A 15,203-nucleotide genomic window follows, 5' to 3' on the forward strand; every position below is an offset into this window, starting at 1 on the left:
CATTCATGTAAATCAAAATGTAACTGTTGAGCTAACTATTCATCTCTTAAGACACTTTGCATCTTTTGCCCCCTGAAGGACTTATGTCATTCACATTCATGTTATCAGGAGTTACCTGTGAGTGCTGATTGTTGGGGATTGGTAGCTCAAAAGAAGGATTTCTTAAAACTGAATAGAGGAAGAAGCTAATTATGAGAATGCTCAATTATTCTCTCTAATCAATCATCTTCATCCCAGTTCCTTTCATTTAAGGAGCAAATGGGTATGGTAAATTGTTGACACAGAAGGTTCTAGCTGTTTTGCTTTGGTACCTTCATTCCAGCTTATGCAGACAGATATAGCACACGATCAGCACCATCCTTCTGTAGAACACAGTACAGTAAACTTCCGATAATCTGGCACCTCTAGGACCCAAGGGGTGCCGGATTATCAGATTTGCTGGACTATCGGAAGGGGAAACTATGAGGGGTCTGGGGTAGCATCCCCCCTCCACCCCAGACTCCTCATAGCCCCCCCTTCCAATAGTCTGGCTCTGCCCCAGGCGTCCCTGATTCAGCTGCTGCTGGTCAGTTTCAGCAGCGGCTGAATTGGGGATGCCTGCAGCAGAGCAGCTGGAGTGCTGTTGGGTTGGTCCGGTAGCGCCAACTCTTGGCATGGCGAGACCAACCCGACAGCACCCCAGCTGCTCTTAGGGATGCCTGGAGCAGAGCAGCTGGGGTGCTGCCGGGTTGGTCCCGCAGCGCCGCTCCTCGGCGCTACTGGGCCAACCCTGCAGCCCTCCAGCTGCTCTGTCCCAGACATCTGGATTCAGCCGCTGATCAGTTTCAGCAGCAGCTGAATGAGGATGCCTGGGGCAGAGCAGTTGGGGGCTGCCAGGTTGGTCCCACAGCGCCGAGGAGCGGCGCTACTGGACCAACCTGGCAGCACCCCAGCTGCTCTACTCCAGGTGTCCCCAAGTCAGCCACTGCTGAAACTGATCAGCGGCTGACTCCAGGAAGCCCAAGGCAGAGTTGCTCTGCCCCGGGCTTCCTGGAGTCAGCTGCTGGTCAGTTTCAACAGTGGCTGAATCCAGATACCTGGGACAAAGCAGCTGGGGCGCTGCTGGGTTGGTCTGATAGCGCCAACCCTTTAGGTATTTTGGCTTGAAGAGCTACAAGTCTAGATAGTGGCTGTGAAATTATTTAACCAATCCTCTCCTCAGCATAGTTAATTGTCACTGATCCAGTGAGCAAATATAAACATTAACCAGTTCAAATCAAGAGAAAGACCAACAGAATCCTTTAAGTATAGTGATGCCTGATTCACTGCCTGTAGCACCTCAACTCTGAAGGATGGAAGGTGTCCCCTGCATATTTCTCTTGGTTAGGCTAGTGGAAGCAGACAATCCAGGGCTGAATCATGCACTAATTAATCTGAATGAGATCCATGTGAAAATCATCATCAGTGGTTGATTTGTAGTATGGTTTTGTTCAACCTTTTGGTTAGGGCTGTCACTACTAACTGCAATCAGTATGAGTTGATGGCACAAAATACTTCATGTGATTGGGCCCCAGCACCAAAGGGTAACATTTCACATCCACGGAAGTGAGGATGATGTCATGTGTAACATTTCTTCCCTCTTTGTAGGCAGGCGAGTTGTATTTGCATTGTGACTCCTGTTCAAATTGTTGTAGGTAGCACTGCAGCCAGCCCATTATCATTTCCATCGGTGGACTTTTTATATGAAGCTGATTTTATTTAAAACATTCTAAGCTAGCCAAAGCAAGTGAGTGAAAAACATTGATTTTAGCACCACTTTACATCCTACCTGAAAAAATCAGGACACACATAGATGGAGCTAAAATGCAAAAAGATATTTCATTTATCCAGTGCCAAACTCGAGCAGGAATTTATTTACTCCTTTGGAAACAGGACAGTGTCTTCTTCATTTTCCCCCTAGAGCTACAATGTATTCTCTTAATACAAAAATGGCCCTAACTAGAAACTTGAATGCAAGATTTATATTTTCAGTATGTGTAAATATTTAATTTAATCATTTCCAGTATCTCCCGAAATAGCAACTTCTGCTTAAACATTAGAGGAATGTGGAAAAACATGAAAATGAAGAAGTTTCTAAATAGTTCACAGAACTACCACCATTTAATTTGACTTCAAACTAAAATGTTGTTTATATATCTGGATTGTAACGGTATCTATTAATGATTACTAAGGCCAAATAGTGGTCCCACTTAATTCAATGAGAGATTTGACATTGACTTTAATCGGATTAGAATTTGGCCCTTCTGGAGAGATTTTCAAAGGCCGAATTTAAAGTTAATGGGAGTTACATGCCCAACTGCCATTTGTATCTTTAAAAATCTGTTAGTGTCTGTCAGAATATCCCCATTCTGAACATACCAGAAGGGCAGCATAGTTCCTTGTGCTGCAAAGTCTCAAGCTGCACATCAAGATTTGTGACTGCATTTGTGAACTTTTCAGTTTACTGACAGCACATGTATAAATAATACTTCTTACAGGATCATGCTCCAATAGACGAGCTGAAGCAGAGAATAAAAAAACTGGACCAGCCATTGAACTTATTGGAAACTACCATGAAAAACTAGAAGCAGCAAAACTATGGATCGAAGACATAATGCAAGTCCAGGAAACTCACCTTATCATTATAGAAAACAATCAAATTTTCAACCTTAGCAAAAGAGAGCATGCAGAACTCTCTCATCTGCAGCATTTTGGTGTATCCATATCAGAAGAAGTGGCTGGTGGAAAAGCAAGATTAAAGATTCAAGGTCCTCCTGGTTCCATAATTGATGCAGTGTTTGTGATCGAAAACTTACTATTTCATGCACAAGAAAATAAAACCAAACAAGAGGAGCTGCTGCAGTCAAAGGGTCAGTGAGGTTAAAAGAATAAAAGCAAATAGGATGAATATATATGTATATTATCCATAGTTAGATGAGCCTATATTTCAGTTTTATGTATGAAGAATATACAGGAGGGTCAGATTAATCCATGTGCTTAGATACTATGGTAATGGGCTCTATGCAAAGCCTTTCAAGGATTTGGCTACATCTGTACTACAGTGAAAGTCAACTTAAGCCATGCAACTCCAGCTATGTGAATAACATACCTGGAGTTGATGTATCTTAAGTCAAATTACTATGAGTTCTGCGGGGGGTTGATGGGAGAAACTCTACTGCTTACTTTCTTTGCTCTTCTCATCCAGGGTAGAGTAACAGGGTTGAACAGAGAGCGATATACAGTCAGTTTCGCAGGTCTTCACTAGATCTGCTAAATAAATCACCAGTGGATCCATCTCAGAGTATCAATTGGGGCTGTAATGTAAATGTAGTCTGTTAATTTGTTGACTTCAGTGGTTTCATTGTAGGGATGTTAATTTGCGTGTAATCAGCTAATCAAGTAGTAGATGGAGTTTCATAATGAAGATGATACATTCTGTATCTTTTCTGTTTGACTTTTCATTGGTTCCTTTAGTAGAACTTGATTTAACAAGCAGAATATATCCAGCAAATTAAAATATAAAATAAAGTCCTTAGCAAAGTTTAATCTATTAAAAAATGTCTAGATTTGGACATATAGTTATTTTATAGAAAGTATACAAAAGTGTAGAAAGTGTAGTGCAATGTTCATATGCAAAGTTCACTGATCTTAACAGAACCCATTCAACTGAGTTCAGTTACCTTGATTTTTTTTATAATTGAAACCTTAAAATTAAAACTAATTTAGCAGTAAACTCCCTTCTTACAAGCAATAATCAGTTAACCCTTACAGCACAAAAAAAAGAAAGAGTATTACAACCTCATTAAGAAGAACTCCTGTGTCATCAAATGACCCTGTAAAGGGGTAGTCTTGATCAAGATGACCCAGACAACTTGCTTTGGAGAATATCTAGAACTTCTCTCTCTTGAATAAGCAACTAAAAATAATATATTAATTTCCTCCTGCACTGACTTTGCATTTAGTGTGAGTTTTAACAATCTGAAAATCTTAAAATTAGTATTAAATATCCTGTTATTTGTATCCAGGCCAGTTGGAATGTGATTATCCTCCAGAAAGACTCCGAGACAGGACAAGGGATATAAAAATGTATTTCCATATCTCACCAGTAGACTCACCTTGTCAGGAATTCAAAGACAGAGAAAAACAGTTTGAGAAAGCTGGGCTTCATTTTCTCAAGGTAAAGAGTGTGTCCTGGATAAAATGAATCTGAACGAATCTTAAGGTATCAGACATTTACAAGAACCTGGATGGAATTAAGAAGGGAACATTTTCAAATAAGAGCAAGCTCAAAATCAATCGGCTCCTTAGCATATTTGAATGAACTTTAGTGAAATTGCAAATGAATCCTAGATGTATTGCTCAATTAAGATGACTCTTTGTTCAGAAAATACAACTGATCATTCTAAAAAATGCAGTTAAATCCTCATTTACTATTTCAGAAGCTACCATTTGTCTGTTTTATATTTTGCAGCCTGATGTGCTCAGTTATAGATGAATTCTCAGGGATCAAGAAACTGATTCTTGCTCCTGATGTACTCTGTAGTAGGTTCCAAGTTCTGCTTTAATACATGAATGGAACATAAATATGTACAGAATATCCATAGAGAAATACAAGCCTCTCCAGTAGATACATCCTCTGTGGAAAGGAAGGAGCATTGTCTAATGCAATGATTCTCAAACTGGGGGTCCTGACCAAGAACGGTATTGGAAACCTAGGGTCACAATATTGCTCACCCTTCTGTGCTGCCTTCAGAGCAGAGTGACTGATGAGTGGCAGCTCCTGACCAAGTGCTCAGCTCTGAAGGCAGCATTGCCACTAGTAGCAGTGCAGAAGTAAGTATGACGTGGTATGCGGGAGAGTGAGGTTGCCACGTTTTTTAGCCTAAAATAGAAGATGATCCTAATGGTGCCAAACCAGGGAGGTCCAAGGAGTTTGCCAGACCAGGGGAGGTCAGGCTCCTCTCTGGGTTGCTGGGGGTCCCCGGAGCCTGGGCTGTCCATCCTGGGGTCAGCCTCTTTGGGCTGAGTCTCTCCAGCCTGCACTGGTCCCATTGAATTCCTTCCACTACTGCTGGGGTTCCCACCCACTGCCAGGCATTCCCCTGGCCACCACTGGGGTTCCTGGCCAGCAGTGGCCCCACTGCCACCAGGGTTCCCTGCCGGAGTTACGGATTCCTCTCAGCCGCCATCATGGCTCCCTGTGCTGAGGCTCTCTAGGGCTGGACTCCCCATCCACCACAGGACCAGCTCCTGCTAGCCCAGCCGGGGTTCCCTGGCACGTGCAAGATTCCCCACCTGGCTCGTGCTCCTTGTATCTGGGGCTCTCTGGTCTGGCAACATCCATGGTCCGGAAGGACGATGGATGTTGCCAGAGTAGAGAGTCCCGGATTTGAGAGTTTCAACCTGTATTTTCAAAGGGGGCCCCAGCACAAAAAGAGTTTGAGAACTCCTGCATCAAGTTAAGAACGATGTACAAAGGCCACTTCTCATGCTGCATTATAACTTTATTAGGCTTCCAAACATGCATGGGATCTTTTCTCTAGAAAATATTTCTTTGCAACCTTTAACGACTTTCCATTCCAGAAAAGCTCTAAGCATTTTCAAGAAGAAATTGGAGGCTTGGCATATAGCTGTCCAGAAGATCAGGATGAGAAGACACTTTGGAATGAATATCCATCCAGACATGCATTGGATTCCTTTGCACCTGACATCAGACTTTGTGATTCATTTGCGAATCCTGATGAATACAGTAGTCTAAATTTTCACCAAATAGCTGGAGAGTTTTCAAGAAAGAGAATGCCTGGTGCATCATCATCAAATGTAATAGAAAAAGAGGTTTTAACAGGTATGGGAAAATCAGACAAGTGCTGAGATTAATTTGTAATTAAACTACAAATCAGAGTATCTGAAAGACCACATCATAGATTTTTCTTTAAAATAGTTTTCAAATCAGCAGATTAGTTGTGCTTTCATTTTAATTAGATGATTTGTAGTAAATTCTTAAACTATTACATATTTGTATTTTTAACGCAAGCAGAAGTTCCTAACATTTTAAATGTGTTTTTATATGTGAACATGCAGCTTGATGTGTGCAAATGAGACCATTGTATGCTTAAATATGGATACACACATGCATGTAACTCTTTATTACCCCTTAATTTTTGAAAATTTAGTCCTGCCTACATTCCTAATACATTCAGAGGCAAAGAGAAGTCCCACAGCATACATACATTTAATAACTATTTACAGTTATTTTATATTTTGATCTCTTCATTGTACAGCGAAACTGATGAGATACCTAAGTAATTACACCAAGATCATCTGAAAACTTATTGCTACCTTGTCTCATGGGCTGCTTAAGGCAAGCTGGCAGTGAACAGGGGAAAAGTTGTATAAATACAGTATATACTGTTTTTATTTCTCAACCTTTGGAAATTAAAGAGGCTATAAGGAAGTTGTAAACGAGGGGTGGGGAACCTAAGGCCCAGGGGCATGATGCGGCCCCTGGCTTGCCTAGATCCAGTCCCCGAGGCTTGGGGCTTCCTCCCAGCATGGGGAAGCTCATGCTGGTGCTCCAGCCCCTGCATCATCCCCCTGCAGAGCTGGAGCAAACAATCTACTAGCCTGAGCCTCCAAAGGCTCTGGTGTGTGTGGAGAATGTGGGGAGTGTCTTTCTCCTTCTCCTTGGAGACCATGTCACAATGGGGTTTTGGTGTTTTTCTGCTTCTCACTTGTGTGCGCAGCCCCCCAGCTGATTTTTCTGTGGGTCAGCGACCCCCCCCAAGACACAAAAAAGGGTCCCCACCCGTGTTGCAAACAAACCTGCTTCTATGCTTCTTTCCCTGGGATACATCTGAGGGGCAGCTTGATGGTTAGTTGTACTTCAGTAACTGTAAAGGAAATTGGCTAGCAGGAAGAGAAAGTTTTAACTCCAGTAAACAAATTCTATAGGAACCAATGACCTGCTGCCATGCATTCCACTGTCCTGAAAAATACTGTGATCTCCACTGGAACAGGTTTCTGTAATACCAAGAACTGTCATCAGAATTCCTATTAAAATGATAAAGCTACATTAAAGCAAGAGGAGAAGATGAGCAGTGGTTTTGTCTCGGCTCTTGGCAGAAAACATTTTTATTTCACTATTCATGAGCTAAAATAAAACAAAGACCTGCTCATTCACAAGGCATTTGTGCATGTTCATGAAGCATAGCTCCATTAAAGAAAAGTTTCATGCAACTTCCATGTTTCAGACGCATCTACAAAGTCAAAATAGACCTTGAAAAAATACGTGTGGATAAAGTTTTGTTAAATCTAAAAACACTTAGGATCAGTAAACCAAGTTAGTTTTTTCTTCTGGCACAAATATTCCTTTTTTTCCAGATTATGTATTGCTAGGGACAAATAGAATCCTGTATGTGAGATTTATACAAGATTTTGCTTTTAAGTGTGGACACTTAATTTACTTGAGAATATTAACAGCATGTCCCTGATGAAAAAATTCTAATTACATGTTTATTGGAGACTACCCAATGTATTACTCATATAATTATAAAGAAAAATTAAAAGCATGCCCAAGTGTTGCATTCCTTGTATATCAGATAGATTTTGTAAATTAATTCCCAGCTTAAAGTCACAAGATGTTTGTGCAGATACTTCTATTAGTGGAATTTATTCTAAAAATAGTAATCAGTACAAATCTCAGTCTAGTACAATCTTGCCATTCTTTTGTACAATAGCATGCTTTGAAAAGCTACAGCCTGTTAGTAGTAGTGAGAAAAGTATTGCCAAAACTGCACAACTATGGGATTGTTTTGTAGTTAATCATGCCTTTCTTTTTCCCTTTCCTCCCTCCTTCTTTAATAGGTTTAGGCTTTGCAAAAGTACCAGAACTCAAAAAAAGGCGACTAACATTTGAAAAAGCTCCTGGAAGAAGTGATGGGCAAACTCGTCTTAAATTCTTTTGAATTAAATGGTCAGTCTTACAATGGATGTTTTAAAATGTGTGAAATATTTCAAAGGAGCCATTTTAAATTTTATAATTATTTTTGACCCAATTCCCAGGTCATTTTCTTATATTGAGAAGTTATTAGGTTAAGAAAGTTTTTGCACGTTTATTAAATTCTATTGTTTGATTGATTGTATATTTTACCAAACAAGTTATCTACTTAAAGTGGAGAATTTCTAGGAAAGATGTCTCTTCTTAATTTACATCTAAGAAAATAAAAACATTTTCACTTTTCATATACTGCTTATATATAATTTGTTTCATGGCTCATGAATTAATTTAAAAGTGCTATATTGTTCTTTACATGCCCAAAAAGGCAAATAAGCACAAGGATGCTCTATATTTCAACTCCTAGAGTTCCTTGATCATTTCTGAGGGGCATGGGGGATCCTAGATTTGTGCATGAGATTAAGGTGCTGGGCTTCTGAAGGAGAAGGAAAAAAGATGCAGAGGCAATAAGCCTAACTTCAGTACCAAACAAATTAGTTGATGCTATGGTAAAGAACAGAATTATCAGATAGATAAACATGCTATGGTGGGAAAGAGTCAGCTTTTATAAAATGCCTCACTCCTCCCCCCACCCTAAAAAAAAAAGCTCTTTAAGATTGCGTGTGGAAAGTGATGCAGTGTAAGACAATTGATCTCACAGAACTGAGCAGGGAGAATGCTGATGCAGCCAACCATGTCCTGGTCCTGCCTCAATCCAGCCTAATCACACCCTTGCTAGACCCCTATGGGGAACTTTTTGCTTTTGTATAAAGACAGTCCTGAAACCCAGGTAATTAATACCAGTATCTCCCCTCTCCTATCCCTTAACATAGTACAGAACATCTACACCTAGGACCTAACCACAGTATAGTTACAATGCAGTGCAAAAAATCCCTCATGTTGGCAACAGGATTCTAACCATGATAGAAAGTAACCATGACTCCTTCCCCACTCTGGCATGATAAATGCAGAAGTGGGGGCCAGCAGGTATACCCCAAAGCCTTATCTACCAGGCTTTGGTATAAAACTTCCCCCAAAATCTTAAAACCCTAGATTTTGGGAATAAAACTTCTGCTGCCACCACCCAAATATTAATAACGAGATTAGGGGAAAGATGATTTGGGAAATCTCACCCCTATTATAAAAATCAGGACACACTCTGCAGGGAGGGGCAGAGGAGGTAGAGGCACAGCAAGGAACGAGCTGGGAGTCAGCTGTCCTGGTTCCTACCCTGTCCCAGACCACTGGCTCTGCTTTTTAACGGAAAATTCCATCAACTTCTCAATTAGTTGATTCTCCATAATCTAACATCTCTACGGGTATGTCTACACTACAAAGTTAGTTCGAACTAACGGACGTTAGTTCGAACTAACTTTAATAGGTGCTACACTAGCGCTCCGCTAGTTCGAATTTGAATCGAACTAGCGGAGCGCTTAGTTCGAACTAGGTAAACCTCATTTTACGAGGACTAACGCCTAGTTCGAACTAGCTAGTTCGAACTAAGGGCTGTGTAGCCCTTTAGTTCGAACTAGTGGGAGGCTAGCCCTCCCCAGGTTTCCCTGGTGGCCACTCTGGCCAACACCAGGGAAACTCTATGCCCCCCTCCCGGCCCAGGACCCCTTAAAGGGGCACGGGCTGGCTACGGTGCCCGTGCCGGGTGCAAGCCTGCCAGCACCCAGCTAGCAGACCCTGCACCTGGCACGGCACAGAGCCACCCACCCGATGCCCCCCAGCCCACCCCCTCTTGCCGGGACCAGGCTGGCGGCTCCCGGGAGCTTGCCCTGGACTGCAAGAGGCGGGCACCTTCCTGGGCTAGTGCGGACATCGTGGACCTCGTCCACGATCTCCGCACTAGGCACAGGAAAGTGGCCGTCTAGGGCAGGAGAGCTGCCAGCCTGGCCACCCAGGACCAGGTGTGCATGAAAATCAAGGGGGTCCACTGAGACCCCCGACACTGAGCCCTGAGCTTACAATGGCCGTCCTGGGTCAGACCAAAGGTCCATCTAGCCCAGTAGCCTGTCTGCTGACAGCGGCCAACCCTAGGGACCCTGGAGGGGATGGACCGAAGACAGTGACCAAGCCATTTGTCTCGTGCCATCCCTCTCCAGCCTTCCACAAACTTTGGGCAGGGACACCACTCCTACCCTCTGGCTAATAGGACTCCATGGACCCAACCTCCATGACTTTATCTCACTTCCCTTTAAACTCTGTTCTAGTTCTAGCCTTCACAGCCTCCTGCAGCAAGGAGTTCCATAGGTTAACTATTTGCTTTGTCAAGAACAACTTTCTCTTACTAGTTTGAAGCCTGCTACCCATTCCTTTCCTTTGGTGTCCTCTAGTCCTTCTTTATGGGAACTCAGGAAGAACTTTTCTGAATGCACCCTCTCCACCCAACCCCTGCTTTTAGAGACCTCTATCCTGTCCCCTCTCCGTCTCCTCTTTTCTAAGCTGAACAGTCCCAGTCTCTGTAGCCTTTCTTCATCTGGGACCTGTTCCCAACCCCTGATCATGTTAGTTGCCCTCCCCTCTCCCAGCCTTTCTCTTCCCCTCTCCCACCTCCTTTTCCCAGTCTCCCCCAGTTTTTTTCAATAAAGACAGAGTCAATGTTGGAAGAAACGTTATCTTTATTTTGTACATCAATAAGAAGGGGGGCTAGGGAAGGGTAAGTGGAAGGAGGTGAGGGAGGAATGGGGTACGAGCCCCCGATGGGGAGGACTGGGCTGGCTCTGCGGGCTTCTGGGGGTGGAAGCTCTCCTGCAGCCCCCCAATTACTCCCTCTCCCCAGATGGCAGCCTGCGGCAAGTGCAGCCGGGCTGATGGCCGAGTGGTGTGATGTGCCCAGTGTGGGCACTCAGGGCACTCCAAGCCAGAACTTCTTTGCAAGCGGGGCACCCCTTAGAACTGTGTGTCCGGGGTGGGGGTCAGGACCCTTTAAGCGCAGCCCTCGGCTAGCCTGAGACAGCATCTCCATGCTCTAAGTCCTCCTTTTATGCCCTGCCGGCACTGCTTCTGGCCATCCTTAAGCCCTGTTCAGAGTCCACTCAATGTGGACTTACTAGTTCGAACTAGCAAAACGCTAGTTCGAACTAGTTTTTAGTTCTAGATGCGTTAGTTCGAACTAGCTTAGTTCGAATTAACTAATTCGAACTAAGTTAGTTCGAACTAGCGCTGTAGTGTAGACGTACCCTACTTTAGTTATACTATATTAAGTGATAAAACTGCTACTGTGGGATAGCTAACAGCCATGTAATGGTGCTTTCTACTGAAACATCTATTACCACCCATAAGAATAATCTAGCTCCTAACCAAGGTCTTGAATACTGCATACAGATGTGGTCTCCTCATCTCCAAAAAGATACACTGGCATTAGAAAAGGTTCGAAGAAGGGCAACTAAAATAATTAGGGGTTTGGAACGGGTTGCATATGAGGAGAAATTAAAGAGGCTAGGAATTTCAGCTTGGAAAAGAGGAGACTAAGGGGGGATATGATAGAGGTAGATAAAATCATGGGTGGTGTGGAGAAAGTGAATAAAGAAAAGTTATTTACTTGTTCCCAACCCCTTTTTCAAAAGAACCAATATACCTTATTTTTTCAGGAGTACGGTTTCTTTCGAAAAAGGTTTTGTTTTTTGTTTTTCAAAAGAGCCCTGTCTAGACTGCAGTTTCTTTTTTAAAAAACCCTTTTTTGAAAAAGTGCTCTCACATGATTATGCAAATGAAGCGTGAGATTTGTAACTCTGCGCTTCATTTGAATTTTCAATTGGCTTCATTTACATTCCTCTTTCGAAAGAGGAATGTAGTTTAGACGTGTCCTAAGATAAGAACCAATTTTTTATCTTTGTGGTTGGATGAATCTACTGTAACACTGCAACATGAAGTTTTACCTAATCCCTGTTTCAAAATCTTTTGAGCTTCTGGAGCAAGAACGTTTTCACAATTGGTTCACTTTTTGTTTGTGCTGATGAAAATTTAGGTTCAAACAATGTAGAAATTAGCTTAGAGGTGCAATCTAAAGATCTGAAACTGTGGTGGTATTTTACGGTGTGATATGCAATTAGTGCTTCCTTTGCCACAAGCTCCATTTTTACAGAATCCTGTTTTAGAATACATTTCTTCCTTGAAGCACTGAAAGCTACGGTTCTTTGATTGCAGATGTGTAGCCATGTCAAATTTCCCTCCATGAGCAACATTTCTCAGTATTACATTGGGTGCAAAATATCATGTGTGGATTGTCATGTTTCTTTAAAAAAGGATATTCCTTGTGCTAATCCTCACTAAAAGTGCACATTCTTTTCCTGCTCTTTGTATTTATTGTGACACCAAAATAAAATGTTACAATTACATTAGTAGACTGTGCCCCCTGCTTGCTCATGCCCTCCTCATCCTCTATTCCACTGTGCTTGCCAATTCCCCCCCCCCAACCTTCTCTTATGTGATCCCTAACTGAAACACCTCACTGCCCTGTTGTTCCAGTGCTGTGGTAGGGGTAGGGAAGACTGAGGTTCAAGTCCTCAGGCCAGATTAACTTTTCTGGGGTTTCATAGTTAGTGGATTTTGTGGGCCTTCTTAGGCTCTGGGGTGGATAGGGATGGGGTGCAGAATCTGAGAAGAAGGGGGGGGGGTGCAGTCTGGCCAGGGAGGAGGTGCAAAAGCAAGGGAGGATGCAGGAGTGAGCTGGGAGTGTGGGGTCTTGATGGAGGGCGTATGTGGGGGGAGGTATGGGGTCTCAGCAGTGTGGTGAGTGAGTGGGCTGTGGATGCAGACAAGCAACTATCTAGAGTAGTGATCACCAACCTTTTTACACCCAAGATCAGTTTTTAAATGTCAGGGCAAGCCAAGCTCTACCGCATCCCTTCCCCAAGAGGCCACCCTTTCCCTGAGGCCCCATTCTCTCTGTTCTCCTCCTCTCCATCATTTGCTGTTCCCAGCCCTTACTCACTCTCCGGGAGTTGAGATAGGAGGTGTAGGCTCTGGGGTGGGAATGAAGGATTTGGGTATATGTGAAGGGATGAGAGGTGCAAGCTCTGGAAGGGAATTTGGGTGAAGGAGAAAAGGGGGCTTCAGGCTGGGGAGTGTTGGGGTTAGATGGAGGGTTGGGGTGCTGAGCAAGCCACAGGCTTGTAGGTGTGGGGGTGCAGGAGTTTGGGTTGAAGTGTATGAGGGGCTCAGGGCAGGGGGGTTGGGAGTATGAGGGGCTCAGGGCACAGGTTTGCAGTGTGCGGATGGTGCAGGAGGGTGGGGATGTGAGGAGCTCAGGGCAGAGGATTCAGGTGTATGATGGGCTCAGGGTTGGAGTCTTACTTGAAAGGCAGAGGCGCATGGGACAGCATCAGATGAGCTTGAAACGTGCTGACCCCGGTTTGTGCACAGCACTGGCTCTGCCTTTCAAGTCTAAGAAGCTGCATGGCACTTACTCAATTTAAAAGGCAGAGCCACCACTGTGCACAAACCAGGATCAGCTGATTCCCAGCTCAGCTGGCCCGCCCGTATGTATCTGCCTTTTAAATCTAAGAAGAGCTGCGTGGATCTTACGAGGTTTAAAGGGCAGCGGGGTTTGAGGAGAGGGCTGTGAGAAGGGGACCACTTACCTGCTGCTGCTTTACAGGTGGCTCCCAAGAGAACTACCTGCCTGTCAGAGCAGCAGATGGCTAGGACTTAGGCACCACTTCCCACTGCTGCTATTGTCTGGGTTCCAGTGTAATGGGAAAAATCTGTAGGTGGTGCCTGCATGCCTGTATTTCCCTGGGTAGAGGAAGGGGTGGGGAAAGAGCAGTGTGCAACACTTCTAGCTGGGACGTTTTTAGTGTTTTTTGGGGCACTAGGATGGGAGACTGGAATTCGGGACTGTCCTAGATTTTCGGGGCTGCGTGGTCACCATAGGTAACCACTACCCAAGGGGTGAGCCCCCTGCCCAAGGTGCAGATCTAGGGGTGGGGGCAGAGAGGGCTTTTCATTTCCCTTCTCAGAGAGATGTGTGCCTGAGCTGTCCTAATGTCTTGTCTCTCCCTGCCAGTCCCTGCAGCCCCTCCCTTTCTCCACTGCTACAGTACATGGGGCAAAATGCTGCAAGTACCCCACATGCAGCTGTGAGGGAGCGTGTAACATATTTTGACGATTTAAAAATCTCTTAGTTAATACATGTAGTCTCATAACAGTTCAAATATTTGCCTTATCCCTCGCAGTGATTCCCTGAATTGCATTCCCATCCTTCTAACCCATTTTAATGGTAGCTTTGCTCCTTTACAAATGTTATTTCTGTTACTCTTCTTAGGGGGCTGCGTCCCCTGGGAGCTACACTCACCAATCCAACCCCCCTGCAGTCTAGGGGTTTGAACGAGCGGGGTGGCAGTGTGGGGTCTCGGCATGGGAAGTTGGGGCCGCTTACTTTCTTTCACTTGTCTCCCAGCACCGTAGCTCAGGCCCTGTCTACCACTGCTTTTAAAGTCCAGCTAATTGATTGAATGAATCAAGACCCTTCATTTTCATGCCATTCTGTAAGTTGAGAGTTTGCCTTCACTTGCACTGCTGGCTGTGTTCACGTTTGGTCACCCTGTTCCAAAAAGATGTAGCAGACCTGGGTAAATTTCCAAGCCAGGAAGTGGAAATGAGTAGAGACCCTGCAAGGTTCTGTGTGAACAGAGACTGAACAGATCAGGACTGCTTCATGCTGCCAGCAGACAGCCCCTGTGGCGTGCCAATTAATTACATATCGCAATTAATAAACGGTTACGCATTGGGGTCTCGTATAGCGTAAGGGACCCAGCCCCAGCAGCTCTTCCCTGGTCATGCAGGCTTCCTCATCTCCCCTGGGCTGTGAAGCAGGAGCCAGAACTGGAGCAGCCCGTGGCCAGAGGGGACGTCGCCAAGGCTGGCGGGAGTGACAGTGGCATGTGGACGCTGATGATCTGATGATGTCATTCTGTTGTCCAAGACGAAAATCATTTTATATAGAGAGTGAGGGCACGTCTAGACTTGCTTTCGCTTTCAAAAGAAGATATGCAAATTTGGTGAGGGGAAGCCCTGGTCCCTGGGCAGTTCTCCTTTCATGCCCTCACACAGCCCTGGCGGGGAGGCCGGGCTACAGAGGGGGCAGCTCCTGGTAGTGCTTGAGGGAAATGAGGGAGGATTTGGGGACCTCCCAAGGGCTCTGGCACCCCTTTGATTCTCTGGTTGGTTGGTTTATTTCTTTCCT

General features: G+C 44.4%; 1 protein-coding gene across 1 annotated transcript in view; it reads left to right on the forward strand.

The window, feature by feature from the left end:
- Positions 1–8,228, forward strand: part of SHOC1 (shortage in chiasmata 1) — a 109,089-nt gene extending 100,861 nt beyond the window's left edge. The window contains exons 32-35 of the mRNA XM_075931425.1: positions 2,517–2,888; positions 4,044–4,195; positions 5,602–5,863; positions 7,882–8,228. Of these exons, the coding sequence (XP_075787540.1) occupies positions 2,517–2,888; positions 4,044–4,195; positions 5,602–5,863; positions 7,882–7,982 (887 nt within the window). The 3' untranslated portion in view covers positions 7,983–8,228. The remainder of the gene's footprint in view (positions 1–2,516; positions 2,889–4,043; positions 4,196–5,601; positions 5,864–7,881) is intronic.
- The last annotated feature ends 6,975 nt before the right edge of the window (positions 8,229–15,203 follow it).

Source organism: Pelodiscus sinensis, chromosome 6 (assembly GCF_049634645.1).
Source record: "Pelodiscus sinensis isolate JC-2024 chromosome 6, ASM4963464v1, whole genome shotgun sequence".
Classification (NCBI taxonomy): domain Eukaryota; kingdom Metazoa; phylum Chordata; order Testudines; family Trionychidae; genus Pelodiscus; species Pelodiscus sinensis.